This window comes from Salvelinus fontinalis, chromosome 38 (assembly GCF_029448725.1).
Source record: "Salvelinus fontinalis isolate EN_2023a chromosome 38, ASM2944872v1, whole genome shotgun sequence".
In the NCBI taxonomy this organism is placed as follows: domain Eukaryota; kingdom Metazoa; phylum Chordata; class Actinopteri; order Salmoniformes; family Salmonidae; genus Salvelinus; species Salvelinus fontinalis.
In genome coordinates, this window is record NC_074702.1 from 834,640 (window position 1) to 862,489 (window position 27,850).

General features: G+C 48.9%; 1 protein-coding gene across 4 annotated transcripts; it reads left to right on the plus strand.

The window, feature by feature from the left end:
- The first annotated feature begins 3 nt into the window (after positions 1-3).
- Positions 4-25,965, plus strand: brd9 (bromodomain containing 9). 4 transcript variants are annotated; one of them, XM_055904302.1, is made up of 17 exons: positions 4-154; positions 610-830; positions 1,078-1,239; positions 7,342-7,477; positions 7,886-7,943; positions 10,493-10,637; positions 11,078-11,188; positions 13,030-13,229; positions 14,691-14,826; positions 18,025-18,100; positions 18,361-18,456; positions 18,596-18,728; positions 18,969-19,080; positions 22,623-22,676; positions 22,981-23,086; positions 23,342-23,518; positions 23,990-25,965. In XM_055904302.1, exons 1-17 carry the CDS (start codon positions 106-108, stop codon positions 24,088-24,090), a joined length of 2,073 nt encoding a protein of 690 aa, XP_055760277.1. In that variant the 5' UTR covers positions 4-105; the 3' UTR covers positions 24,091-25,965. The 4 variants fall into 4 exon arrangements, with proteins under 4 accessions (XP_055760277.1, XP_055760279.1, XP_055760280.1 ...); XM_055904304.1 differs by having other exon boundaries at positions 13,090-13,229; XM_055904305.1 differs by having other exon boundaries at positions 13,093-13,229.
- The last annotated feature ends 1,885 nt before the right edge of the window (positions 25,966-27,850 follow it).

Sequence of the window (27,850 nt, forward strand, 5' to 3'; positions counted from 1 at the left end):
TGTACTTCCGGGTTATCGGGGTATGGGTCGCATTTTAATGCAAACAATTATTAGATACAGATACCTGATTACCAGACGCTTTCGCTTAATTTAAACACAACAAACATGGGGAAAAAGCATAAAAAGCACAAGCCGGAGTGGAGAACAGTTGATGGTAAGTGAGCAAAGAAAACAATTCAAAGCCTGGCTTTGTCCCTTTTTGCTAGCCTAGCTAGCTAGCAGTTAACGTTATCCTACTTACTGGCCAGCTGACTGAATCGTTCTGCAGTGCTAGTGTTAACTTACTATTCCTCAACTTCTTTTGTAGCTTATTATTCCTCAACTTCTGTTGCTTGCTGCCATAAGCATTACCAATAAATATTATGACGGATGTGTATCAGGTCTTATCAAGATTGAGTATGCATAATATTGGCATTAACGCCAGCTTATCCTGTCGTAGTGGTAGCATTGCCCTGCAGATAGATATCTGTGATGGGTAGCTAATGTTTATCGTCACTTATTACACAGAAACACACACCACGTCTTCTGCTAGGATGATGACACATCATGCTTGTTGATCTCGCACTGGGTATGACCCATCACTCAGCTAAATGTGGTCTCTGTTTTCAGACTGTGAGGACAAGCCTTTTGAGAAGCAGCTGAAGCTGGTGCTCAAAGTGGGAGGAAGTGAGATCACAGAACTCTCAGGCTCCGGCCATGACTCCAGTTACTACGACGACAGGTCAGACCATGAACGAGAGCGCCACAAGGACAAAAAGAAGAAGAAGAAGAAAAAGTCTGAGAAGGAGAAAGACAAACACGTAGATGATGAGGAGAGGAGAAGACGGAAGGTGAGTATGAGGGGAACAAGGGTCTGACCCAAATGGCACCCTATTCCTTATATAGTGCACTACTTTTGGCCAGACCAATGTGGGCCTTGGTCAGAAGGTGGGCACACTATAAAGGGAATATGGTGCAACTTGGGAGTTACCCTTTCATATAAAGCATACCATATAACATGACATAAAGTGAGCTAGGTTGTCATTTAAGGACAAAAAAACAACAATAATCAATCAATGAATGTGTGATCTTTGACAGGAAGAGAAGAGGAAGAAGAGAGAGCGGGAGCAGAATGAATCAGAGGCTGCTACTGCCTCTGCCAGTGGTGTAGGCCTGACCACTGTTGTGCCCAGTCACACTGGTGTGGCAGTCGAGCCTTTCATGCTGCCGAAGATACCAAACATTGGTATTAGTTTTGAGGTGAGAAACGTTTTTAGGGTTTTAATTACTCAAGTTTCAAGTTTTATTAGTCGTATGTACAGGATACACATGGTATACAGCATCCTATGAAATGCTTACTTGCAGCAAGCTTACTTGATCCCTAGAGCCTATAATGTTTTCCTGGAGATCACATAGTCGGGAAACCTCCTGGTCCTACAGGAGATAGTGGAACTGGAGACCTCCTGGTCCTACAGGAGATAGTGGAACTGGAGACCTCCTGGTCCTACAGGAGATAGTGGAACTGGAGACCTCCTGGTCCTGTAGGAGATAGTGGAACTGGAGACCTCCTGGTCCTATAGGAGATAGTGGAACTGGAGACCTCCTGGTCCTATAGGAGATAGTGGAACTGGAGACCTCCTTGTCACGATTGACCATGGGAGAGAGAGAGGACCAAGGCGCAGCATGTAAAAAAGACATCTTCTCTTTATTTAGGAGAAAACGAACGAAGCAAAACAACAAATAGACGACCGTGAAGCTAGAACCGAACGAAATGCAAACACGCAACCTAGACACAGACACAGACCTAGACAATGACCCGACAAAAACCTGATGCCTATGACCGCCTAAAATATGGCTCCCAATCAGAGACAAACGAAAGACATCTGTCTCTAATTGAGAACCACTCAGGCAGCCATAGACATACCTAGAACATTCACTCAACCATAGACATACCTAGAAACACTCACTCAACACAACCCCATACTCTAAACCCAACACCCCCCTTTTCCATATAACCACCCAAAACGAAACAAAACACAAACATTCCCCATGTCACACCCTGACCTAACTAAAATAATAAAGAAAACAAAGAATACAAAGGCCAGGGCGTGACATAACCCCCCCCTTAAGGTGCGAACTCCGGGCGCACCAGCACACAGTCTAGGGGAGGGTCTGGGTGAGCTTCCTTCCACGGTGGCGGCTCCGGCACTGGTCGGGGTCCCCACCCCACCATAGTCACTACCCGCCTCCGTAGCCTCCTCCCAATGGCCATCCTTCCCCTTAACCCCACTGGATTAAGGGGCAGCACCGGACTAAGGGGCAGCACCGGACTAAGGGGCAGCACCGGACTAAGGGGCAGCACCGGACTAAGGGGCAGCACCGGACTAAAGGGCAGCACCGGACTAAAGGGCAGCACCGGACTAAAGGGCAGCACCGGACTAAAGGGCAGCACCGGACTAAAGGGCAGCACCGGACTAAAGGGCAGCACCAGGATAAGGGGCAGCACCAGGATAAGGGGCAGCACCAGGATAAGGGGAAGCTCCGGACTGAGGGACGGCAGCTCCGGACTGAGGGACGGCAGCTCCGGACTGAGGGACGGCAGCTCCGGACTGAGGGACGGCAGCTCCGGACTGAGGGACGGCAGCTCCGGACTGAGGGACGGCAGCTCCGGACTGAGGGACGGCAGCTCCGGACTGAGGGACGGCAGCTCCGGACTGAGGGACGGATCCTGGCTGGATGACTCATGGTTGGCTGACGGATCCGGCTGATCCGGGCTGGCGGAAGGCTCTGGCTGCTCATGGCTGGCGGAAGGCTCTGGCTGCTCATGGCTGGCGGAAGGCTCTGGCTGCTCATGGCTGGCGGAAGGCTCTGGCTGCTCATGGCTGGCGGAAGGCTCTGGCTGCTCATGGCTGGCGGAAGGCTCTGGCTGCTCATGGCTGGCGGAAGGCTCTGGCTGCTCATGGCTGGCGGAAGGCTCTGGCTGCTCATGGCTGGCGGAAGGCTCTGGCTGCTCATGGCTGGCGGAAGGCTCTGGCTGCTCATGGCTGGCGGAAGGCTCTGGCTGCTCATGGCTGGCGGAAGGCTCTGGCTGCTCATGGCTGGCGGAAGGCTCTGGCTGCTCATGGCTGGCGGAAGGCTCTGGCTGCTCATGGCTGGCGGAAGGCTCTGGCTGCTCATGGCTGGCGGAAGGCTCTGGCTGCTCATGGCTGGCGGGCGACTCTGGCTGGTCCTGGCTGGCGGGCGACTCTGGCTGGTCCTGGCTGGCGGGCGACTCTGGCTGGTCCTGGCTGGCGGGCGACTCTGGCTGGTCCTGGCTGAGGGACTCCGGCAGGTCATGGCTGAGGGACTCCGGCAGGTCCTGGCTGAGGGACTCCGGCAGGTCCTGGCTGAGGGACTCCGGCAGGTCCTGGCTGAGGGACTCCGGCAGGTCCTGGCTGAGGGACTCCGGCAGGTCCTGGCTGAGGGACTCCGGCAGGTCCTGGCTGAGGGACTCCGGCAGGTCCTGGCTGAGGGACTCCGGCAGGTCCTGGCTGAGGGACTCCGGCAGGTCCTGGCTGAGGGACTCCGGCAGGTCCTGGCTGAGGGACTCCGGCAGGTCCTGGCTGAGGGACTCCGGCAGGTCCTGGCTGAGGGACTCCGGCAGGTCCTGGCTGAGGGACTCCGGCAGGTCCTGGCTGAGGGACTCCGGCAGGTCCTGGCTGAGGGACTCCGGCAGGTCCTGGCTGAGGGACTCCGGCAGGTCCTGGCTGAGGGACTCCGGCAGGTCCTGGCTGAGGGACTCCGGCAGGTCCTGGCTGAGGGACTCCGGCAGGTCCTGGCTGAGGGACTCCGGCAGGTCCTGGCTGAGGGACTCCGGCAGGTCCTGGCTGAGGGACTCCGGCAGGTCCTGGCTGAGGGACTCCGGCAGGTCCTGGCTGAGGGACTCCGGCAGGTCCTGGCTGAGGGACTCCGGCAGGTCCTGGCTGAGGGACTCCGGCAGGTCCGGGCGTAGGGACTCCGGCAGGTCCGGGCGTAGGGACTCCGGCAGGTCCGGGCGTAGGGACTCCGGCAGGTCCGGGCGTAGGGACTCCGGCAGGTCCGGGCGTAGGGACTCCGGCAGGTCCGGGCGTAGGGACTCCGGCAGGTCCGGGCGTAGGGACTCCGGCAGGTCCGGGCGTAGGGACTCCGGCAGGTCCGGGCGTAGGGACTCCGGCAGGTCCGGGCGTAGGGACTCCGGCAGGTCCGGGCGTAGGGACTCCGGCAGGTCCGGGCGTAGGGACTCCGGCAGGTCCGGGCGTAGGGACTCCGGCAGGTCCGGGCGTAGGGACTCCGGCAGGTCCGGGCGTAGGGACTCCGGCAGGTCCGGGCGTAGGGACTCCGGCAGGTCCGGGCGTAGGGACTCCGGCAGGTCCGGGCGTAGGGACTCCGGCAGGTCCGGGCGTAGGGACTCCGGCAGGTCCGGACTGGGTGGCAGCTCAAGACTGGGTGGCAGCTCATGACTGTAGGGCAGCTCATGACTGTAGGGCAGCTCATGACTGTAGGGCAGCTCATGACTGGGTGGCAGCTCATGACTGTAGGGCAGCTCATGACTGTAGGGCAGCTCATGACTGTAGGGCAGCTCATGACTGGCTGGCGTCTCTGGCAGCTCCTGACTGGCTGGCGTCTCTGGCAGCTCCTGACTGGCTGGCGGCTCTGGCAGCTCCTGACTGATGGACGGCTCTAATGGCTCGGGACAGACAGATGGCTCAGAAGGCGCCGGGCAGACGGATGGCTCAGATGGCGCCGGGTAGACGGATGGCTCAGATGGCGCCGGGTAGACGGATGGCTCAGATGGCGCCGGGTAGACGGATGACTCACATGGCGCCGGGTAGACGGATGACTCACATGGCGCCGGGTAGACGGATGACTCACATGGCGCCGGGTAGACGGATGACTCACATGGCGCCGGGTAGACGGATGACTCACATGGCGCCGGGTAGACGGATGACTCACATGGCGCCGGGTAGACGGATGACTCACATGGCGCCGGGTAGACGGATGACTCAGATGGCGCCGGGTAGACGGATGACTCAGATGGCGCCGGGTAGACGGATGACTCAGATGGCGCCGGGTAGACGGATGACTCACATGGCACCGGGTAGACGGATGACTCACATGGCACCGGGTAGACGGATGACTCACATGGCACCGGGTAGACGGATGACTCACATGGCACCGGGTAGACGGATGACTCACATGGCACCGGGTAGACGGATGACTCACATGGCACCGGGTAGACGGATGACTCACATGGCACTGGGTAGACGGATGACTCAGATGGCACTGGGTAGACGGATGACTCAGATGGCACTGGGTAGACGGATGACTCAGATGGCACTGGGTAGACGGATGACTCAGATGGCACTGGGTAGACGGACAGCTCTGGCCGGTTGAGGCGCACTATAGGCATGGTGCGTGGTGCCGGAACTGGTGGTACCGGGCTGGGGACATGCACCTGAAGGCTAGTGCGGGGAGAAGGAACAGGGCATACTGGACCCTGGATACGCACATTAGGCCTCGTGCGTGGTGCCGGAACTGGTGGTACCGGGAAGGGAAGGTGTTACAGGAGGTGTAGGACTAGGAATGCACACAGGAGACCTGGTTCGTGGAACTGTCATTCCCAGACGGTTAGCACGCAACTCAGGACGAGCATGAAGAGCTGACTCAGGTAACATCACATCCCGCACACGCTCTGTCGGGTGGATGTCGTGCCTCACACATCAACACAGCAGCTCCCTCTTCTCACTCTCCTCCAAACTCCTCAATAAATCCTTAACAGTTTCTGTATCCTTCCCACACCCTGGAATCCTGGGGCGTGGTGCCGGAACTGGTGGTACCGGGCTGGGACGGGAAGGTGTTACAGGAGGTGTAGGACTAGGAATGCACACAGGAGGCCTGGTTCGTGGAACTGTCATTCCCAGACGGTTAGCACGCAACTCAGGACGAGCATGAAGAGCTGACTCAGGTAACATCACATCCCGCACACGCTCTGTCGGGTGGATGTCGTGCCTCACGCACCAACACAGCAGCTCCCTCTTTTCACTCTCCTCCAAACTCCTCAACTCCTTAACAGTCTCTATATCCTTCCCATTGCTCACCTCCAGTATCTGCACAACGGGCTCTGGCTCCCTCCTTTCACGCTGCTTGGTCCTGAATGGTCGGGTCATTCTGTCACGATTGACCATGGGAGAGAGAGAGGACCAAGGCGCAGCATGTAAAAAAGACATCTTCTCTTTATTTAGGAGAAAACGAACGAAGCAAAACAACAAATAGACGACCGTGAAGCTAGAACCGAACGAAATGCAAACATGCAACCTAGACACAGACCTAGACAATGACCCGACAAAAACCTGATGCCTATGACCGCCTAAAATATGGCTCCCAATCAGAGACAAACGAAAGACATCTGTCTCTAATTGAGAACCACTCAGGCAGCCATAGACATACCTAGAACATTCACTCAACCATAGACATACCTAGAAACACTCACTCAACACAACCCCATACTCTAAACCCAACACCCCCCTTTTCCATATAACCACCCAAAATGAAACAAAACACAAACATTCCCCATGTCACACCCTGACCTAACTAAAATAATAAAGAAAACAAAGAATACAAAGGCCAGGGCGTGACACTCCTGGTCCTATAGGAGATAGTGGAACTGGAGACCTCCTGGTCCTACAGGAGATAGTGGAACTGGAGACCTCCTGGTCCTATAGGAGATAGTGGAACTGGAGACCTCTTGGTCCTACAGGAGATAGTGGAACTGGAGACCTCCTGGTCCTACAGGAGATAGTGGAACTGGAGACCTCCTGGTCCTACAGGAGATAGTGGAACTGGAGACCTCCTGGTCCTATAGGAGATAGTGGAACTGGAGACCTCCTGGTCCTATAGGAGATAGTGGAACTGGAGACCTCCTGGTCCTACAGGAGATAGTGGAACTGGAGACCTGGTCCTATAGGAGATAGTGGAACTGGAGACCTCCTGGTCCTATAGGAGATAGTGGAACTGGAGACCTCCTGGTCCTATAGGAGATAGTGGAACTGGAGACCTCCTGGTCCTACAGGAGATAGTGGAACTGGAGACCTCATGGTCCTATAGGAGATAGTGGAACTGGAGACCTCCTGGTCCTACAGGAGATAGTGAAGTAAATATTACAGTGTTTGGCAACACTGTACATTACTGCCTTTGCTACAGTCTATGACATATTATAATTACTCATTCGTACACTGTACTTGCAGCAGTAACACTAACTCTAACCATAACAGATAGGAGATCATAGGGCCATCTCCAGTAGTTTAATGAGGACCATGTCACTGACTCCTGTTGTGTCTGTCTCAGCAGCAGGAGGAGAAGAAGAGGAAGAGGGAGAGGTCTGAGATGGAGCCGGAGGTGATGGACCAGTTTCACCCCAACATCAAGGTAGAGGTGGAGCAACAAGGAGACCGGCCTGTCAGGGCTTGCAGGACAACCCCGGGTAATAATCTAGCTGTTCTCTTGTTATGTTATTACACATGTTAGTACTGATTATAAGCTGGGTGGTTCCAGCCCTGAATGCTGATTGGCTGACAGCTGTGTTATATCAGACCCGTATACCACGGGTATGACAAAATATTTATTTTTACTGCTCTAATTCCGTTGGTAACCAGTTTGTAATAGCAATAAGGCACCTCTGGGGTTTGTTACCACGGCTAAGGGCTGTATCCAGGCACTTCGCATTGTGTCATGCGTAAGAACAGCCCTCAGCCGTGGTACATTGGTCTTATACCACACCCCCTCTGGCCTTATTGCTTAATCATAACATACATTGTACATCCATAGTAATCTGAGGTGTTAAAGGCTAATGTAAAACAGGTTGTGATTGTATGTTTGTCTCTTCCCTCAGAGAGTGAGTGCACCCCTCGACAGCAGCTCCTGGAACACTTCCTGCGCCAGCTTCAGAGGTGAGGCTCTCTGACAACATTGACCACGTTTACATGAACACCAATAACCAGTTATTATTCGGAATGCTCAAGTATTCTGTTTTTGAGTTGACACGTATAAACATATCAGTTTGTATCCTGGTTATGAAAAACCAGGATAAGATGCCTGGGATATGCTAATCTTAGACGGGATACTGTGGCATGTCAACATCTTATCCCTTTTACTGTTGTTTTTCACCTTCTGTGCTGTCAGGCTCAGTTTCACACATCATGAGTGTTGTTTTTCATGTTCTGTGCTGTCAGGTTCAGTTTCACATATCATGTGTTGTTTTTCACGTTCTGTGCTTTCAGGCTCAGTTTCACTCATCATGAGTGTTGTTTTTCATGTTCTGTGCTGTCAGGCTCAGTTTCACATATCATGAGTGTTGTGTGATGATGTTTTCATCAAACAATTCACTTCAGAATGTGGGCTACCTGTGCAGTTCCATCCACCATAATAAATCATTTAGCTGGGTCTCCATACTGGGCCATATAGCCGACTGGCTACTTTCACCCCCAATTTAGACACGTTTCTGCTTATAATTTCCGACATTTGGTAGGCCATATTATAATTTCCTACATTTGGTAGGCCATATTATAATTTCCTACATTTGGTAGGCCATATTATCATTTCCTACATTTGGTAGGCCATATTATCATTTCCAACATTTGGTAGGCCATATTATCATTTCCTACATTTGGTAGGCGATATTATCATTTCCTACATTTGGTAGGCCATATTATAATTTCCAACATTTGGTAGGCCATATTATCATTTCCTACATTTGGTAGGCCATATTATCATTTCCTACATTTGGTAGGCCATATTATCATTTCCAACATTTGGTAGGCCATATTATAATTTCCTAAATTTGGTAGGCCATATTATAATTTCCTACATTTGGTAGGCCATATTATCATTTCCTACATTTGGTAGGCCATATTATCATTTCCAACATTTGGTAGGCCATATTATCATTTCCTACATTTGGTAGGCCATATTATAATTTCCTACATTTTGGTAGGCCATATTATAATTTCCTACATTTTGGTAGGCCATATTATAATTTCCTACATTTTGGTAGGCCATATTATAATTTCCTACATTTTGGTAGGCCATATTATAATTTCCTACATTTTGGTAGGCCATATTATAATTTCCTACATTTTGGTAGGCCATATTATAATTTCCTACATTTTGGTAGGCCATATTATAATTTCCTACATTTTGGTCGGCCATATTATAATTTCCTACATTTTGGTCGGCCATATTATAATTTCCTACATTTTGGTCGGCCATATTATAATTTCCGACATTTTGGTCGGCCATATTATAATTTCCGACATTTGGTAGGCCATATTATAATTTCCGACATTTGGTAGGCCATATTATAATTTCCGACATTTGGTAGGCCATATTATAATTTCCGACATTTGGTAGGCCATTTGTCAACTATAGTTAGATACATGCAGCTTGTCTTCTGCCATGTCTTGTTTCCCCAGGAGACTAAATAAAGTAGTGCTCACCAGAATGTCTTACATTGTTAGAAGGAATGCATCAGTATTCTAGTTAACACTGTTAACATTGTCTGTTTCGTTGTTGGTCTGCGTTTAGGGACCAGGGAGAAAACGCAATAACTCAAACACTGGAAAGATTGGTCCTGTGCAAAGTGTCCAAATGTCGTCCGTTTGACCGGTTTTAAGGAAATGAAAAGCTGAGAAAACGATGAAACATTGCTTATAAGTCTTCCATCTGAGTCAGAGGGGTTGGGTTAAATGCAGAAGACACATTTCAGTTGAATGCATTCAGTTGTACAACTGACTAGGTATCCCTCTTTTCCTTTCATCTTAGGTGCTTATTTTAGGGGGTTGAAATACTGTCTGCTTGAATAACCGTGTGAAATATTACACGCACATTCACATTTTCTCAAGAGATGCTGAAATAATTAAATCATATTTCTCCACTCTTGTTCCCGAGACAAAATTAACATTTGTTTTATAATTTTACTTTTAAAAAATGCATATTTCTGCAGGAGTTAATATTATATTACTCTACATGTGAGAAGTTATAAGCCGTCAGTCAGTGTCCAGATTTCAGTTACTGTTCCATTTAACCCATATGAACTTAAATGAGGAATATTCTGTTTATTCATGGCCACAGTGATACTCGTGAGCGAGATATCAAAGGTGCATCTAAACAGCTTACCCCGAATAAGACCTTAAGTGGGATATGAGCTACGATCCGGACTACTGTGCGCATGTAAATGTGTTCAGTGACAGATCCACAAACATTTCTGGATTATGCCTGTTGGTGACACGAAAGTCAGGTCAGTCGGTACTAAGAATTCTGTTTGTCTTTCCAGGAAGGATGCCCATGGGTTCTTCATGTTCCCAGTGACAGACGCCATCGCTCCAGGTTACTCTAAGAATTCTGTTTGTCTTTCCAGGAAGGATGCTCATGGGTTCTTCACGTTCCCAGTGACGGACGCCATCGCTCCAGGTTACTCTAAGAATTCTGTTTGTTTTTCCAGGAAGGATGCCCATGGGTTCTTCACGTTCCCAGTGACGGACGCCATCGCTCCAGGTTACTCTGTGATAATCAAACACCCCATGGATTTCAGCACCATGAACGACAAGATCACAGACAACGAGTACAAAACCGTCACAGAGTTCAAGGTGAGGTGATGCTACAAGCGACCACATGGCGATCTGTCCATCACAGATCACAGGAACTGTCATGATTAGAATTTTGGGATGTACCTCAATACGTCTTTCAGTGATTCCTCACCTCTTTCTCAACTGTATTGGAGGAGAAGGTCCAACGTGCCTCCCCTTGAGCATTTTGAGAAGGTGACAAGGATAGAAGATACAAGGAATCAGGGCAAGATGAATTGTGAAAGAGCCTTGTTGTTATCACGTTGATATAACTTGTGGAAATGAATGTGTGTGCTGTACATAATGGTTACATTCATAACATTGATAGTGTTTTCAAAGGAGGATATTTATTTGCTTCAATTAAACAAACATTTGTGTTGGAAGTATTTGTATCAGTTTTATGTTTGTAATTGAGTGACAGGGAGCTTGTTGTTGTAAAGCGGTTGCTTCCTCTGTTGCAGGCGGACTTCAAGCTGATGTGTGATAACGCCATGGTGTATAACCGTCCAGAGACCGTTTACTACAAGGCTGCCAAGAAACTTCTGCACACTGGCTTCAAGATGATGAGCAAAGTAATGAGTAGTGTCTCTACGAGGAGTGGATAGAGGTGTCATTGTCAGTGTATGATGTGTTGTGCATGTTGATGTTCATAACCCATCCATGTCATGTATTTCCCTTTCCTGTGACAGATGTCTTCGCTGGTGGAGTCCTGTTTCCCCTTGTCTTGTCCTTTCCTGTGACAGATGTCTTCGCTGGTGGAGTCCTGTTTCCCCTTGTCTTGTCCTTTCCTGTGACAGATGTCTTCGCTGGTGCAGTCCTGTTTCCCCTTGTCTTGTCCTTTCCTGTGACAGATGTCTTCGCTGGTGCAGTCCTGTTTCCCCTTGTCTTGTCCTTTCCTGTGACAGATGTCTTCGCTGGTGCAGTCCTGTTTCCCCTTGTCTTGTCCTTTCCTGTGACAGATGTCTTCGCTGGTGCAGTCCTGTTTCCCCTTGTCTTGTCCTTTCCTGTGACAGATGTCTTCGCTGGTGCAGTCCTGTTTCCCCTTGTCTTGTCCTTTCCTGTGACAGATGTCTTCGCTGGTGCAGTCCTGTTTCCCCTTGTCTTGTCCTTTCCTGTGACAGATGTCTTCGCTGGTGCAGTCCTGTTTCCCCTTGTCTTGTCCTTTCCTGTGACAGATGTCTTCGCTGGTGCAGTCCTGTTTCCCCTTGTCTTGTCCTTTCCTGTGACAGATGTCTTCGCTGGTGCAGTCCTGTTTCCCCTTGTCTTGTCCTTTCCTGTGACAGATGTCTTTGCTGGTGCAGTCCTGTTTCCCCTTGTCTTGTCCTTTCCTGTGACAGATGTCTTCGCTGGTGGAGTCCTGTTTCCCCTTGTCTTGTCCTTTCCTGTGACAGATGTCTTCGCTGGTGGAGTCCTGTTTCCCCTTGTCTTGTCCTTTCTTGTGACAGATGTCTTCGCTGGTGGAGTCCTGTTTCCCCTTGTCTTGTCCTTTCCTGTGACAGATGTCTTCGCTGGTGGAGTCCTGTTTCCCCTTGTCTTGTCCTTTCCTGTGACAGATGTCTTCGCTGGTGGAGTCCTGTTTCCCCTTGTCTTGTCCTTTCCTGTGACAGATGTCTTCGCTGGTGGAGTCCTGTTTCCCCTTGTCCTTTCTGTTCTCTCTGTCATTTCACATGTTGGTCATTCTTCTTCCTCTCTGGCTTTGTGAAACAGATTTGCCTCTGTGTGGTTTTACTTCAAACAGACACACCACACTGTAACGTCCTTGTATATTTCTTTATTGGCGCATTCAGGAGACTGTAGAACAACTAAGCAGATAGAAGGCAGACGTGTGACTCAAGATGTTTGATCAATGTTTTCCCTCCTAACAATCATCACCATCGCAGTTAGACTCACCACCACCATCCCACCAGCCATCCCATCCTGACATCCCATTCCTTCACCATCCCACCAGCCATCCCATCCTGACATCCCATCCCACCGCATCCCACCACCATCCCACCAGACAATGCCATCCCACCACCATCCAATACCACCAGTCATCCTACCAGCCATCCTACCAGCCATCCCATCCTCCCATCCCATCCTGCCATCCCACCAGCCATTCCATCCCATCAGCCATCCCACCAGCCATTCCATCCCATCAGCCATCCCACCAGCTATCCCACCACCATCCAATCCCACCAGTCATCCTACCACCCATCCCATCCTGCAATCCAGCCATTCCATCCATCCCACCAGCCATTCCATCCCACCAGCCATCCCATCCCACCAGCCATCCTATCACTCTCTGGCTGAGTTGTGGCAGATGGAGTATAAAGCAATTCCCTTTGGTTCTCTTTCTCTCCCTGTGGTTCTCTTTCTGTGGTTCTCTCTCTCTCTCTCTGGCTCTTTTTCTGTGGCTCTGCTCTGTTTATAGGAGCGGCTGTTAGCACTGAAGCGCAGCATGTCTTTCATGCAGGACATGGATTTCTCTCAGCAGGCGGCCATTTTAGGGGACGAGGACTTGGCGTCTGAGGAGCCCCCTCCGGAGGTCCTCCCCATGCCTGTGGAGTCGGCGTCGGCCAAGAAATCCAAGAAGCAGCCCAAAGACATCAAAGATATGAAGGAAGTCATCAGGTAGAATGGAATGGCCTACTCTCTAGTCCAGTGTCTTGACTTCTGTAGATGTTGGTCTCATGCATCATGTACTTCATTCCCTTCTGTTATCCCAGGCTTGGTACAATGTGATGGATGAGACCCATAAACCACTGCTGTATGGTGCTCATTGTAGGACTCATGTATCCTACATGTTCCATCCAACATGCTACATAACCATGAACTGTAGAGTAACAGTGTGTATCTCTGTGGGCCCGGTCATTAGGCAGGATTAGGCAGCCGCCTATGAGTTTAGCTCTGAGCTAAACTGACCAAGACGCATTTCCAACAACACATAAAACCTCACATAATTCTGCCCAAAAACAATGACATTTTCTCAGTCAGTGGCATAAGAGCTTTTTCAGTGAGAGCTGATGCCGCCCTATGATAAGCAGTGCCCACTTTGTCAAAGGAAGAGACTCAAAATATTTCTCTTGTCCATTCCCAGCATGCCTCTCCAGGGTGCTGTGGGAGAGACGCATCGCTGCGGCGCACCACCAACATTCCGTCAATAACATCATCTACCATCATGTAACAGATATAGGTAGAAAGAGTAGGTGTCCTTTTCTGTAGCCTTACAGGCTGGAGACAAAACGGATGACAATGTAATGAGATGGAAACGTTTTATATCGTGCAGGTTTCTCCCATCAAATAGCCTAAATGGTGCCTAATCAAAATAAAAAAGTGCTGACATGTTAACAAACATGGACAGGGTAAGTTAAAAAAACAGGACAGGGCAAAGTAAAATGGACAATCAGGCTACTCACAACTTTTGTCCAGGAGTTTCATCCCGTGGGCTAAATTGTCATGATCAGTGGTTTCAAGTTTGTATCCATCAATTTTTTACGAGCTGATCATAGCGAAAAACATTAAATACTTCTGCATTTTCCGCTGTGTAAACACATTGCAAATAGGCTCAGGATAACTCCTTCTGATGAAGTTGGGTAGCTGATATTCAGAGCTTAAAGAGACAAATTGATTAGTGACAGGAATCAGGATGAATAAAGCCACGATACCCCAGTAAGCACGGACCAACGCTGACGTCTTGTTTTGATTTAGCCTTGATTTACACGGACGTTGTGTTCTAGTCCAATCCGGATCAACTCTGAACCCATCATACACTTCTATGTTTGTTTCAGATTTTGTCCGGTCTGGACTAGCCTTGATTTGTCCCAAAAATATATGTCTATTAATTAAATAATTTAAATAATCTTTTCAACTTTCATTTAGAACTGAAAATCACCTTTTATTCAGAACCTAAACCTCAACATCTGGAAAAAATACCTATTTTAGACGTCTTGTCAACATAATTTTGCTTACTGGGACTATTCTTGTAGGGGCGGCATTTTTTTGTCTCGCCTAGGGCGGCAGAACGTGGTCCCAGGAGTTAGCTGTATTAACCAGTGATCTGTGGAGTAACATTGTGCATCTCTGTGGTCCCAGCTGTTACCTGTATGAGCCAGAGGGGAACGCCTGCAGCCTGACTGACAGCACAGCGGAGGAACACGTTCTGGCCCTGGTGGAGCACGCTGCAGATGAAGCACACGACCGCATCAACCGATACATGCCCAACTCCAAGGTATGTATATATATAGTACCAGTCAAATGTTTGGACACACTTACGGTACTCATTCCAGGGTTTTTCTTTATTTTTTACTATTTTCTACATTGTAGAATAATAGTGAAGACATCAAAACTATAAAATAACACATATGGAATCATATATTAACCAAAAAAGTGTTAAACAAATTGATATTCTTCAAATAGCCACCCTTTACCTTGATGACAGCTATGCACACTCTTGGCATTCTCTCAACCAGCTTCACCTGGAATGCTTTTCCAACAGTCTTGAAGGAGTTCCCATATATGCTGAGCACTTGTTGGCTGCTTTTCCTTCACTCTGCGGTCCAACTCATCCCAAACTATCTCAATTTAGTTGAGGTCGGTGATTGTGGAGGTCAGGTCATCTGATGCAGCACTCCATCACTCTCCTTCTTGGTAAAATAGCCCTTACACAGCCTGGAGGTGTGTTGGGTCATTGTCCTGTTGAAAAACAAATGAATGCCCAAAACCAGATGGGATGGCGTATCACTGCAGAATGCTGTGGTAGCCATGCTGGTTAAGTGTGCCTTGAATTCTAAATAAATCACAGACAGTGTAACCAGAAACGCAAACCCACACCATAACACCTCCTCCTCCATACTTTACAGTGGGAAATACACATGCGAAGATCATCAGTTCACCCACACGGTGTCTCACAGTGGTTGGAACCAAAAATCTCCAATTTGGACTCCAGACCAAAGGGCAGATTTCCACCGGTCTAATGTCCATTGCTCGTGTTTCTTGGCCCAAGCAAGTCTTCTTCTTATTGGTGTCCTTTAGTAGTAGTTTCTTTGCAGACATTAGACCATGAAGGCCTGATTCACACAGTCTCCTCGGAACAGTTGATGTTGAGATGTCTGTTTTTTTAAAACAGTGTCTGTTTAAATCAGATATGACTGCTAGCCTAGAGGTTAGAGAAGCGGAGGGTTGCTGGTTCGAATCCCTGGCTTTGAGTCAGGTTTAATAGATGGATATTTAAAGTGAATGCCAAGATTGATCTATGTTTAGTTATCTCGGTGACCACATGTTTCTAGTGTCGTGGTGACCACATGGTTCTAGTGTCCCTGTGACCACGTGGTTCTAGTGTCCCTGTGACCACGTGGTTCTAGTGTCCCTGTGACCACGTGGTTCTAGTGTCCCTGTGACCACATGGTTCTCGTGTCCCGGTGACCACATGGTTCTCGTGTCCCGGTGACCACATGGTTCTAGTGTCCCGGTGACCACATGGTTCTAGTGTCCCGGTGACCACATGGTTCTAGTGTCCCTGTGACCACATGGTTCTAGTGTCCCTGTGACCACATGGTTCTAGTGTCCCTGTGACCACATGGTTCTAGTGTCCCGGTGACCACATGGTTCTAGTGTCCCGGTGACCACATGGTTCTAGTGTCCCTGTGACCACATGGTTCTAGTGTCCTGTGACCACATGGTTCTAGTGTCCCTGTGACCACATGGTTCTAGTGTCCCTGTGACCACATGGTTCTAGTGTCCCGGTGACCACGTGGTTCTAGTGTCCCTGTGACCACATGGTTCTAGTGTCCCGGTGACCACGTGGTTCTAGTGTCCCTGTGACCACGTGGTTCTAGTGTCCCGGTGACCACATGGTTCTAGTGTCCCGGTGACCACATGGTTCTAGTGTACCTGTGACCACGTGGTTCTAGTGTCTCGGTGACCAAATGGTTCTTGTGTCCCTGTGACCACATGGTTCTAGTGTCCCGGTGACCACATGGTTCTAGTGTCCCTGTGACCACATGGTTCTAGTGTCCCTGTGACCACATGGTTCTTGTGTCCCGGTAACCACGTGGTTCTAGTGTCCCGGTGACCACGTGGTTCTAGTGTCCCGGTGACCACGTGGTTCTAGTGTCCCTGTGACCACGTGGTTCTAGTGTCCCTGTGACCACGTGGTTCTAGTGTCCCTGTGACCACGTGGTTCTAGTGTCCCGGTGACCACATGGTTCTAGTGTCCCTGTGACCACATGGTTCTAGTGTCCCTGTGACCACATGGTTCTAGTGTCCCTGTGACCACATGGTTCTAGTGTCCCTGTGACCACATGGTTCTAGTGTCCCGGTGACCACGTGGTTCTTGTGTCCCTGTGACCACGTGGTTCTAGTGTCCCGGTGACCACATGGTTCTAGTGTCCCTGTGACCACATGGTTCTAGTGTCCCTGTGACCACGTGGTTCTAGTGTCCCTGTGACCACGTGGTTCTAGTGTCCCTGTGACCACGTGGTTCTAGTGTCCCGGTGACCACGTGGTTCTTGTGTCCCTGTGACCACGTGGTTCTAGTGTCCCGGTGACCACATGGTTCTAGTGTCCCTGTGACCACATGGTTCTAGTGTCCCTGTGACCACATGGTTCTAGTGTCCCTGTGACCACATGGTTCTAGTGTCCCTGTGACCACATGGTTCTAGTGTCCCGGTGACCACATGGTTCTAGTGTCCCGGTGACCACATGGTTCTAGTGTCCCTGTGACCACATGGTCCTAGTGTCCCTGTGACCACATGGTTCTAGTGTCCCTGTGACCACATGGTTCTTGTGTCCCTGTGACCACATGGTTCTTGTGTCCCTGTGACCACATGGTTCTTGTGTCCCTGTGACCACATGGTTCTAGTGTCCCTGTGACCACATGGTTCTAGTGTCCCTGTGACCACATGGTTCTAGTGTCCCTGTGACCACATGGTTCTAGTGTCCCTGTGACCACATGGTTCTAGTGTCCCTGTGACCACGTGGTTCTAGTGTCCCTGTGACCACGTGGTTCTAGTGTCCCTGTGACCACGTGGTTCTAGTGTCCCTGTGACCACATGGTTCTAGTGTCCCTGTGACCACGTGGTTCTAGTGTCCCTGTGACCACGTGGTTCTAGTGTCCCTGTGACCACGTGGTTCTAGTGTCTCGGTGACCACGTGGTTCTAGTGTCCCTGTGACCACGTGGTTCTAGTGTCTCTGTGACCACGTGGTTCTAGTGTCCCTGTGACCACGTGGTTCTAGTGTCCCTGTGACCACATGGTTCTAGTGTCCCTGTGACCACATGGTTCTAGTGTCCCTGTGACCACATGGTTCTAGTGTCCCGGTGACCACATGGTTCTTGTGTCCCTGTGACCACATGGTTCTAGTGTCCCGGTGACCACATGGTTCTAGTGTCTCGGTGACCACATGGTTCTTGTGTCCCTGTATTTTCAGATGGGTCACCTGAGGAAAGAGCCTGATGGTAATCTGTTGTACACTGTAGTAAATCAGCTGAATCCAGAAGCAAAAGGTTTGTTCCCTACTTTTCTCGGGTATTATCCAGTGGGAAACTCACAGTCCCAAATGGCAGCCTATTCCCTATATAGTACACTACTTTTGACCAGAGCCCCATGGACCCAATGGACCCCGGTCAAAAGTAGTGCACTATATAGGGAATAGTCTGCCATTTGGGACACAGAAATAGAACCTGTATAGATGTACTGTATCAGATAAATGTCCAAGATGTTCTGTGACACAGAGGGAAGTACCTGTTCTGTCTCTGCTTCCCAGAGGAGGAGACCCACCCTGTGGACCTGAGCTCTCTGTCCAATAAGCTCCTACCTGGATTAACAACACTGGGTTTCAAAGATGACAGGAGACACAAGGGTGTGTATAGACAGTGCAAAGCTGCTTCGCTGTTAGCTAACACGTTTGATACATGTCCTGACAATGTAAAAATGTCCTGACAACACAAAATGTTCTGTCTTTTGTGTGTGTGTGTGTGTGTGTTTGTGTGTGTGTGTAGTGACGTTCCTGAGCAGTACCTATAACACCCAGACCCTACAGAACAACTCCATCTACCCAGACCTGCTGCCTGATGAGATGGACCTGCTCTACTCAGCCTACGGGGATGAGACTGGGGTGCAGTGTGCTCTCAGGTTAGTCAATGCTGTGGCAGCACATCATTACTGGAGTTACGGTTCCCATTGGACCATTCCTGGAATCAGGATGCAATAATAAGGAAATGCTGGGATTTCTGGAAAATCTGGGAATTTTGGGGGAAATTTACCGCAATTTTGCGACCCTACCTGCAGTGCACATCTAACATGCTGTATGAAAAAGCCTTAACATTGTAGTATATATACACTGTGTAAATGCTGTCTCCTTCCTCATTCCAGTATTCAGGAGTTTGTTAAAGGTTGTGGGAACGTTACTAAGCGTTTGGTTGACGGGCTGCTGGATAAGATGACTGCAGGGGATCACTCTAAGGCTGTCTACCAGATCAGACAGGTCTGTACCCCATTAACACACTCATGCAGGCTGGGTCCCAAATGGCCCCCTATGCCCTATCTAGGGCTCTATCTTTGACCCAGGCCATCTGGGGGGGACAACGTCACACATGACTTCCTAAAACACACCGTAGGGGTCCTGTCTGGGGGGGACAGTCACACATATGACTTCCTAAAACACACCGTAGGCGTCCTGTCTGGGGGGGACAGTCACACATATGACTTCCTAAAGCACACCGTAGGGGTCCTGTCTGGGGGGGGGACAGTCACACATATGACTTCCTAAAGCACACCGTAGGGGTCCTGTCTGGGGGGGGGGGGGGACAGTCACACATATGACTTCCTAAAGCACACCGTAGGGGTCCTGTCTGGGGGGGGGACAGTCACACATATGACTTCCTAAAACACACCGTGTGGGTCCTGTCTGGGGGGGACAGTCACACATATGACTTCCTAAAGCACACCGTAGGGGTCCTGTCTGGGGGGGACAGTCACACATATGACTTCCTAAAACACACCGTGTGGGTCGTGTCTGGGGGGGGGACAGTCACACATATGACTTCCTAAAGTACACCATGTGGGTCCTGTCTGGGGGGGGGGGCAGTCACACATATGACTTCCTAAAGCACACTGTGTGGGTCCCGTCTGGGGGGGGGACAGTCACACATATGACTTCCTAAAACACATCGTGTGGGTCCTGTCTGGGGGGGAGACAGTCACACATATGACTTCCTAAAACACACCGTGTGGGTCCTGTCTGGGGGGGACAGTCACACATATGACTTCCTAAAACACACCGTGTGGGTCCTGTCTGGGGGGGGGGGGGGGACAGTCACACATTTGACTTCCTAAAGCACACCGTGTGGGTCCTGTCTGGGGGGGACAGTCACACACATGACTTCCTAAAACACACTGTGTGGGTCCTGTCTGGGGGGGTGACAGTCACACACATGACTTCCTAAAGTACACCGTGTGGGTCCTGTCTGGGGGGGGGGGCAGTCACACATATGACTTCCTAAAACACACTGTGTGGGTCCTGTCTGGGGGGGTGACAGTCACACACATGACTTCCTAAAACACACTGTGTGGGTCCTGTCTGGGGGGGTGACAGTCACACACATGACTTCCTAAAGTACACCGTGTGGGTCCTGTCTGGGGGGGGGGGCAGTCACACATATGACTTCCTAAAACACACCGTGTGGGTCCTGTCTGGGGGGGCACAGTCACACATATGACTTCCTCAAACACACCGTGTGGGTCCTGTCTGGGGGGGGGACGGGACAGTCACACATATGACATCCTAAAACACACTGTGTGGGTCCTGTCTGGGGGGGACAGTCACACATATGACTTCCTAAAGCACACCGTGTGGGTCCTGTCTGGGGGGGGGGGGGGGGGGGCAGTCACACATATGACTTCCTAAAGCACACTGTGTGGGTCCCGTCTGGGGGGGGGACAGTCACACATATGACTTCCTAAAACACACCGTGTGGGTCCTGTCTGGGGGGGACAGTCACACATATGACTTCCTAAAGCACACCGTAGGGGTCCTGTCTGGGGGGGACAGTCACACATATGACTTCCTAAAACACACCGTGTGGGTCGTGTCTGGGGGGGGGACAGTCACACATATGACTTCCTAAAGTACACCATGTGGGTCCTGTCTGGGGGGGGGGGCAGTCACACATATGACTTCCTAAAGCACACTGTGTGGGTCCCGTCTGGGGGGGGGACAGTCACACATATGACTTCCTAAAACACATCGTGTGGGTCCTGTCTGGGGGGGAGACAGTCACACATATGACTTCCTAAAACACACCGTGTGGGTCCTGTCTGGGGGGGACAGTCACACATATGACTTCCTAAAACACACCGTGTGGGTCCTGTCTGGGGGGGGGGGGGGGGACAGTCACACATTTGACTTCCTAAAGCACACCGTGTGGGTCCTGTCTGGGGGGGACAGTCACACACATGACTTCCTAAAACACACTGTGTGGGTCCTGTCTGGGGGGGTGACAGTCACACACATGACTTCCTAAAGTACACCGTGTGGGTCCTGTCTGGGGGGGGGGGCAGTCACACATATGACTTCCTAAAACACACTGTGTGGGTCCTGTCTGGGGGGGTGACAGTCACACACATGACTTCCTAAAACACACTGTGTGGGTCCTGTCTGGGGGGGTGACAGTCACACACATGACTTCCTAAAGTACACCGTGTGGGTCCTGTCTGGGGGGGGGGGCAGTCACACATATGACTTCCTAAAACACACCGTGTGGGTCCTGTCTGGGGGGGCACAGTCACACATATGACTTCCTCAAACACACCGTGTGGGTCCTGTCTGGGGGGGGGACGGGACAGTCACACATATGACATCCTAAAATACACTGTGTGGGTCCTGTCTGGGGGGGACAGTCACACATATGACTTCCTAAAGCACACCGTGTGGGTCCTGTCTGGGGGGGGGGGGGGGGGACAGTCACACATATGACTTCCTAAAGCACACTGTGTGGGTCCCGTCTGGGGGGGGGACAGTCACACATATGACTTCCTAAAACACACCGTGTGGGTCCTGTCTGGGGGGGCACAGTCACACATATGACTTCCTCAAACACACCGTGTGGGTCCTGTCTGGGGGGGGACTAGAGGTAGAAGCTGGGTATATATATACATTATGTTAACTTGTTTTAACTAGTGGTAGAAGCTGGGTATATATATACATTGTTAACTAGTTTTAACTAGTGGTAGAAGCTGGGTATATATGTACATTATATTAACTAGTTTTAACTAGTGGTAGAAGCTGGGTATATATGTACATTATGTTAACTAGTTTTAACTAGTGGTAGAAGCTGGGTATATATATACATTATGTTAACTCGTTTTAACTAGTGGTAGAAGCTGGGTATATATATACATTATGTTAACTAGTTTTAACTAGTGGTAGAAGCTGGGTATATATATACATTATGTTAACTAGTTTTAACTAGTGGTAGAAGCTGGGTATATATATACATTATGTTAACTAGTTTTAACTAGTGGTAGAAGCTGGGTATATATATACATTATGTTAACTAGTTTTAACTAGTGGTAGAAGCTGGGTATATATATACATTATGTTAACTAGTTTTAACTAGTGGTAGAAGCTGGGTATATATATACATTATGTTAACTAGTTTTAACTAGTGGTAGAAGCTGGGTATATATATACATTATGTTAACTAGTTTTAACTAGTGGTAGAAGCTGGGTATATATATACATTATGTTAACTAGTTTTAACTAGTGGTAGAAGCTGGGTATATATATACATTATGTTAACTAGTTTTAACTAGTGGTAGAAGCTGGGTATATATATACATTATGTTAACTAGTTTTAACTAGTGGTAGAAGCTGGGTATAAATATACATTATGTTAACTAGTTTTAACTAGTGGGAGAAGCTGGGTATATATATACATTATGTTAACTAGTTTTAACTAGTGGTAGAAGCTGGGTATATATATACATTATGTTAATGTAGTAGTATCATGTCGTGTTGTGTTTCAGAAAAGAAACATGGCGTTACCAGACGAAGCCAAGAGCAACATTTACGATATGCAGGTAAAGTATTTTACAGCTGTTCAGTTGAATATGCTTACAGGGGTTTTGTTTAGTGGTTGGTGTGTGTGTGTGTGTGTGTGTGTGTGTGTGTGTGTGTGTGTGTGTGTGTGTGTGTGTGTGTGTGTGTGTGTGTGTGTGTGTGTGTGTGTGTGTGTGTGTGTGTGTGTGTGTGTGTGTGTGTGTGTGTGTGTGTGTGTGTGTGTGTGTGTGTGTGTGTGTGTGTGTGTCCATCCATCCATCCATCCTGCTTGCCCCACATGGTTGACACATCTGATCCTCCAGATCTGTGTGTTTATTTGCCCAGATGGCTGATGGGACAGGTCTGGGAGAGGGCAGCTCAGTGCTGGACTTCATGTCCATGAAGAGCTACTCTGACATGTCTCTGGAGATGTCCATGCTCAACTCTTTAGGTGAGAATCCTACCTGGTTGTCAATCAGTAGTATCGCTTCCATTATCTTAACCACCTGTGTGTTTACCACCACCCCCCATACAGACATACACACACACACACAGACACACACAGTCTTTATAGTGATTGTTTACCATAGCCCTAAAGTAGTACACTATATATAGGGAATAGGGTGCTGTTCGGTATGCAGACCCTGTCATCTTCATCACTTGTATGACTGTAATGGTCTTCGCTGTGTCCCTCCTCTCCTCTCAGGGAAGTCAGTGAAGAAGGAGCCGGAGCATGAAGACGGGGTCAGCCAGCAGCACTTTGAGGAGGCAGCCAAGCTGCTGCAGGAGTTCCAGGAGGGCCAGGTGGAAAGGGGAGGCTCCAGACCCTCCTCTAACCTCTCCTCTCTGTCAGGGACCTCAGACAGGGACCAGCACCACCTGGGTAAGGACTGCAGGACAACACTGTCTGGACCTCATCCACTTACCTGGCTGTATCAGCTAGTAACTCCCAAATGGCACCCTATTCTCTATATAGTGCACTACTTTTGACCAGAGCCCATAGAGCTCTGGTCAAAAAGTAGTGCACTATGTAGGGTATAGGGTGCCATTAAGGACGTAGAATGAGCTCCTCCACCTGCATCGCTAAGTCAGTGTCAGAAACATGCAGGATTTGGTCTGTCTGTGCCAGTTGCCATTTTGTGCCTTGTTGACACTTACAGGCTCGGTATATCCCATCAGTCACTTAAAGCTGTAAGGAAAGACAGTCTGGATAAGAGCTTCTACCAAATTAATAAATATCATGTCAAATGTTATAAGAGACATTGGTTTCAACGTTTCAAAGGCTTTATAGACATGTGATTTATGTGCTTTGTTTCAATGACCGTTGGTCCTGTTTTTCTATGTTCCTCCTCAGGGAGTCCCTCACACCTGGGTGTTGGTGACCAGTCTGAGATGGTTCATGACCCCTATGAGTTCCTCCAGTCTCCAGAGCCAGGCTCCACATCCAACAGCTAACCCCTATGAGTTCCTCCAGTCTCCAGAGCCAGGCTCCACATCCAACAGCTAACCCCTATGAGTTCCTCCAGTCTCCAGAGCCAGGCTCCACATCCAACAGCTAACCCCTATGAGTTTCTCCAGTCTCCAGAGCCAGGCTCCACATCCAACAGCTGACCTATGAGTTCCTCCAGTCTCCAGAGCCAGGCTCCACATCCAACAGCTAACCCCTATGAGTTCCTCCAGTCTCCAGAGCCAGGCTCCACATCCAACAGCTGACCTATGAGTTCCTCCAGTCTCCAGAGCCAGGCTCCACATCCAACAGCTAACCCCTATGAGTTCCTCCAGTCTCCAGAGCCAGGCTCCACATCCAACAGCTGACCTATGAGTTCCTCCAGTCTCCAGAGCCAGGCTCCACATCCAACAGCTAACCCCTATGAGTTCCTCCAGTCTCCAGAGCCAGGCTCCACATCCAACAGCTAACCCCTATGAGTTCCTCCAGTCTCCAGAGCCAGGCTCCACATCCAACAGCTGACCTATGAGTTTCTCCAGTCTCCAGAGCCAGGCTCCACATCCAACAGCTGACCTATGAGTTCCTCCAGTCTCCAGAGCCAGGCTCCACATCCAACAGCTAACCCCTATGAGTTTCTCCAGTCTCCAGAGCCAGGCTTCACATCCAACAGCTAACCCACACTGGCAAGTTGCCTCTGACTAGGGTAGCTCTGGTCACAATACCAGTATCACTATACTATGATACTCAACTTTCCAAGGCAAAAAATGAAACACGAAACAGTTTTAACTCTTTAAAAATCTGCTTTATCTAAAATATTGTTTTCTATAGCTTGAAAAACAAACAAATGTGTCTCTGGGTGACAACATAATGCTGCTTGTTTGTATCCAACATTAGGACTTCTGACTATTGCGATAATGCTATTGAGACACTACTAGGGAGTTGGTAGAAGATGCCTCTAACTACTGGTCTGAGGTCAGATAATGTTTGATGGGTAATCTGATCCTAGATCTGTGGCTTAGAGGAAACTTCTACTCAGAGCTGATCTGAGGTCCTGTTTTTAACCACACTGGTTGTTTTGTTGTCTGACTCTGCTCTCAACACACCGGGGACAACGAGAGCGAACCTCAGACATGTTGTGAAAGGTCAGACATGTTGTGAAAGGTCAGACATGTTGTGAAAGGTCAGACATGTTGTGAAAGGTCAGACATGTTGTGAAAGGTCAGACATGTTGTGAAAGGTCAGACATGTTGTGAAAGGTCAGACATGTTGTGAAAGGTCAGACATGTTGTGAAAGGTCAGACATGTTGTGAAAGGTCAGACATGTTGTGAAAGGTCAGACATGTTGTGAAAGGTCAGACATGTTGTGAAAGGTCAGACATGTTGTGAAAGGTCAGACATGTTGTGAAAGGTCAGACATGTTGTGAAAGGTCAGACATGTTGTGAAAGGTCAGACATGTTGTGAAAGGTCAGACATGTTGTGAAAGGTCAGACATGTTGTGAAAGGTCAGACATGTTGTGAAAGGTCAGACATGTTGTGAAAGGTCAGACATGTTGTGAAAGGTCAGACATGTTGTGAAAGGTCAGACATGTTGTGAAAGGTCAGACATGTTGTGAAAGGTCAGACATGTTGTGAAAGGTCAGACATGTTGTGAAAGGTCAGACATGTTGTGAAAGGTCAGACATGTTGTGAAAGGTCAGACATGTTGTGAAAGGTCAGACATGTTGTGAAAGGTCAGACATGTTGTGAAAGGTCAGACATGTTGTGAAAGGTCAGACATGATTGTACAGATTATTTGTATGTGCGCTATACTTAAGAGAATAAAGTCGCCACAGGTTGTGTTTTTACACACTACTGTGTCATCAGGTTGTGTTTTTACACAGTACTGTGTCATCAGGTTGTGTTTTTACACACTACTGTGTCGTCAGGTTGTGTTTTTACACACTACTGTGTCATCAGGTTGTGTTTTTACACACTACTGTGTCATCAGGTTGTGTTTTTACACACTACTGTGTCGTCAGGTTGTGTTTTTACACACTACTGTGTCGTCAGGTTGTGTTTTTACACACTACTGTGTCGTCAGGTTGTGTTTTTACACACTACTGTGTCGTCAGGTTGTGTTTTTACACACTACTGTGTCGTCAGGTTGTGTTTTTACACACTACTGTGTCGTCAGGTTGTGTTTTTACACACTACTGTGTCGTCAGGTTGTGTTTTTACACACTACTGTGTCGTCAGGTTGTGTTTTTACACACTACTGTGTCGTCAGGTTGTGTTTTTACACACTACTGTGTCATCAGGTTGTGTTTTTACACACTACTGTGTCATCAGGTTGTGTTTTTACACACTACTGTGTCGTCAGGTTGTGTTTTTACACACTACTGTGTCGTCAGGTTGTGTTTTTACACACTACTGTGTCGTCAGGTTGTGTTTTTACACACTACTGTGTCGTCAGGTTGTGTTTTTACAAATCAAATCAAATTTATTTATATAGCCCTTCTACATCAGCTGATATCTCAAAGTGCTGTACAGAAACCCAGCCTAAAACCCCAAACAGCAAGCAATGCAGGTGTAGAAGCACGGTGGCTAGGAAAAACTCCCTAGGAAGGCCAAAACCTAGGAAGAAACCTAGAGAGGAACCAGGCTATGAGGGGTGGCCAGTCCTCTTCTGGCTGTTCTGGGTGGAGATTATAATAGTACATGGCCAAATGTTCAAATGTTCATAAATGACCAGCATGGTCAAATAATAATAATCACAGTAGTTGTCAAGAGTGCAACAGGTCAGCACCTCAGGAGTAAATGTCAGTTGGCTTTTCATAGCCGATCATTGAGAGTATCTCTATCGCTCCTGCTGTCTCTAGAGAGTTGAAAACAGCAGGTCTGGGACAGGTAGCACATCCGGTGAACAGGTCAGGGTTCCATAGCCTCAGGCAGAACAGTTGAAACTGAAGCAGCAGCACGGCCAGGTGGACTGGGGACAGCAAGGAGTCATCAGGCCAGGTAGTCCTGAGGCATTGTCCTAGGGCTCAGGTCCCCCGAAAGAGAGAATTAGAGAGAGCATACTTAAATTCACACAGGACACTGGAGAAATAGTCCAGACAAACTTACTTGTTTGTGGCGTCGCAGTGCCTTAGAGGCATCACTACAGACCCTGGTTCGATCCCGGGCTGTATCACAACCGGCCGTTATTCGGGAGTACCATAGGGCGGTGCACAATTGGCCCAGTGTCGTCCGGCTTAGGGGAGAGTTTGGCCGGGGTAGGCCATCTTTGTAAATAAGAATTTGTTCGTATCTAACTTGCCTAGTTAAATAAAGGTTAAAAACAAGCTCAGGGACCATATGTATCCACCAACTCAGCGTAGGAGTGCTGATCTAGGATCAGACTCCCCCATCCATGTAATCTTGTTCATTGTGATCTAAATGGCTAAACTGATCCTAAATCAGCAGTATTTTACTCTGAGACACTTGATATATACACTGCTCAAAAAAATAAAGGGAACACTTAAACAACACAATGTAACTCCAAGTCAATCACACTTCTGTGAAATCAAACTGTCCACTTAGGAAGCAACACTGATTGACAATAAATTTCACATGCTGTTGTGCAAATGGAATAGACAAAAGGTGGAAATTATAGGCAATTAGCAAGACACCCCCCAAAACAGGAGTGATTCTGCAGGTGGTGACCACAGACCACTTCTCAGTTCCTATGCTTCCTGGCTGATGTTTTGGTCACTTTTGAATGCTGGCGGTGCTCTCACTCTAGTGGT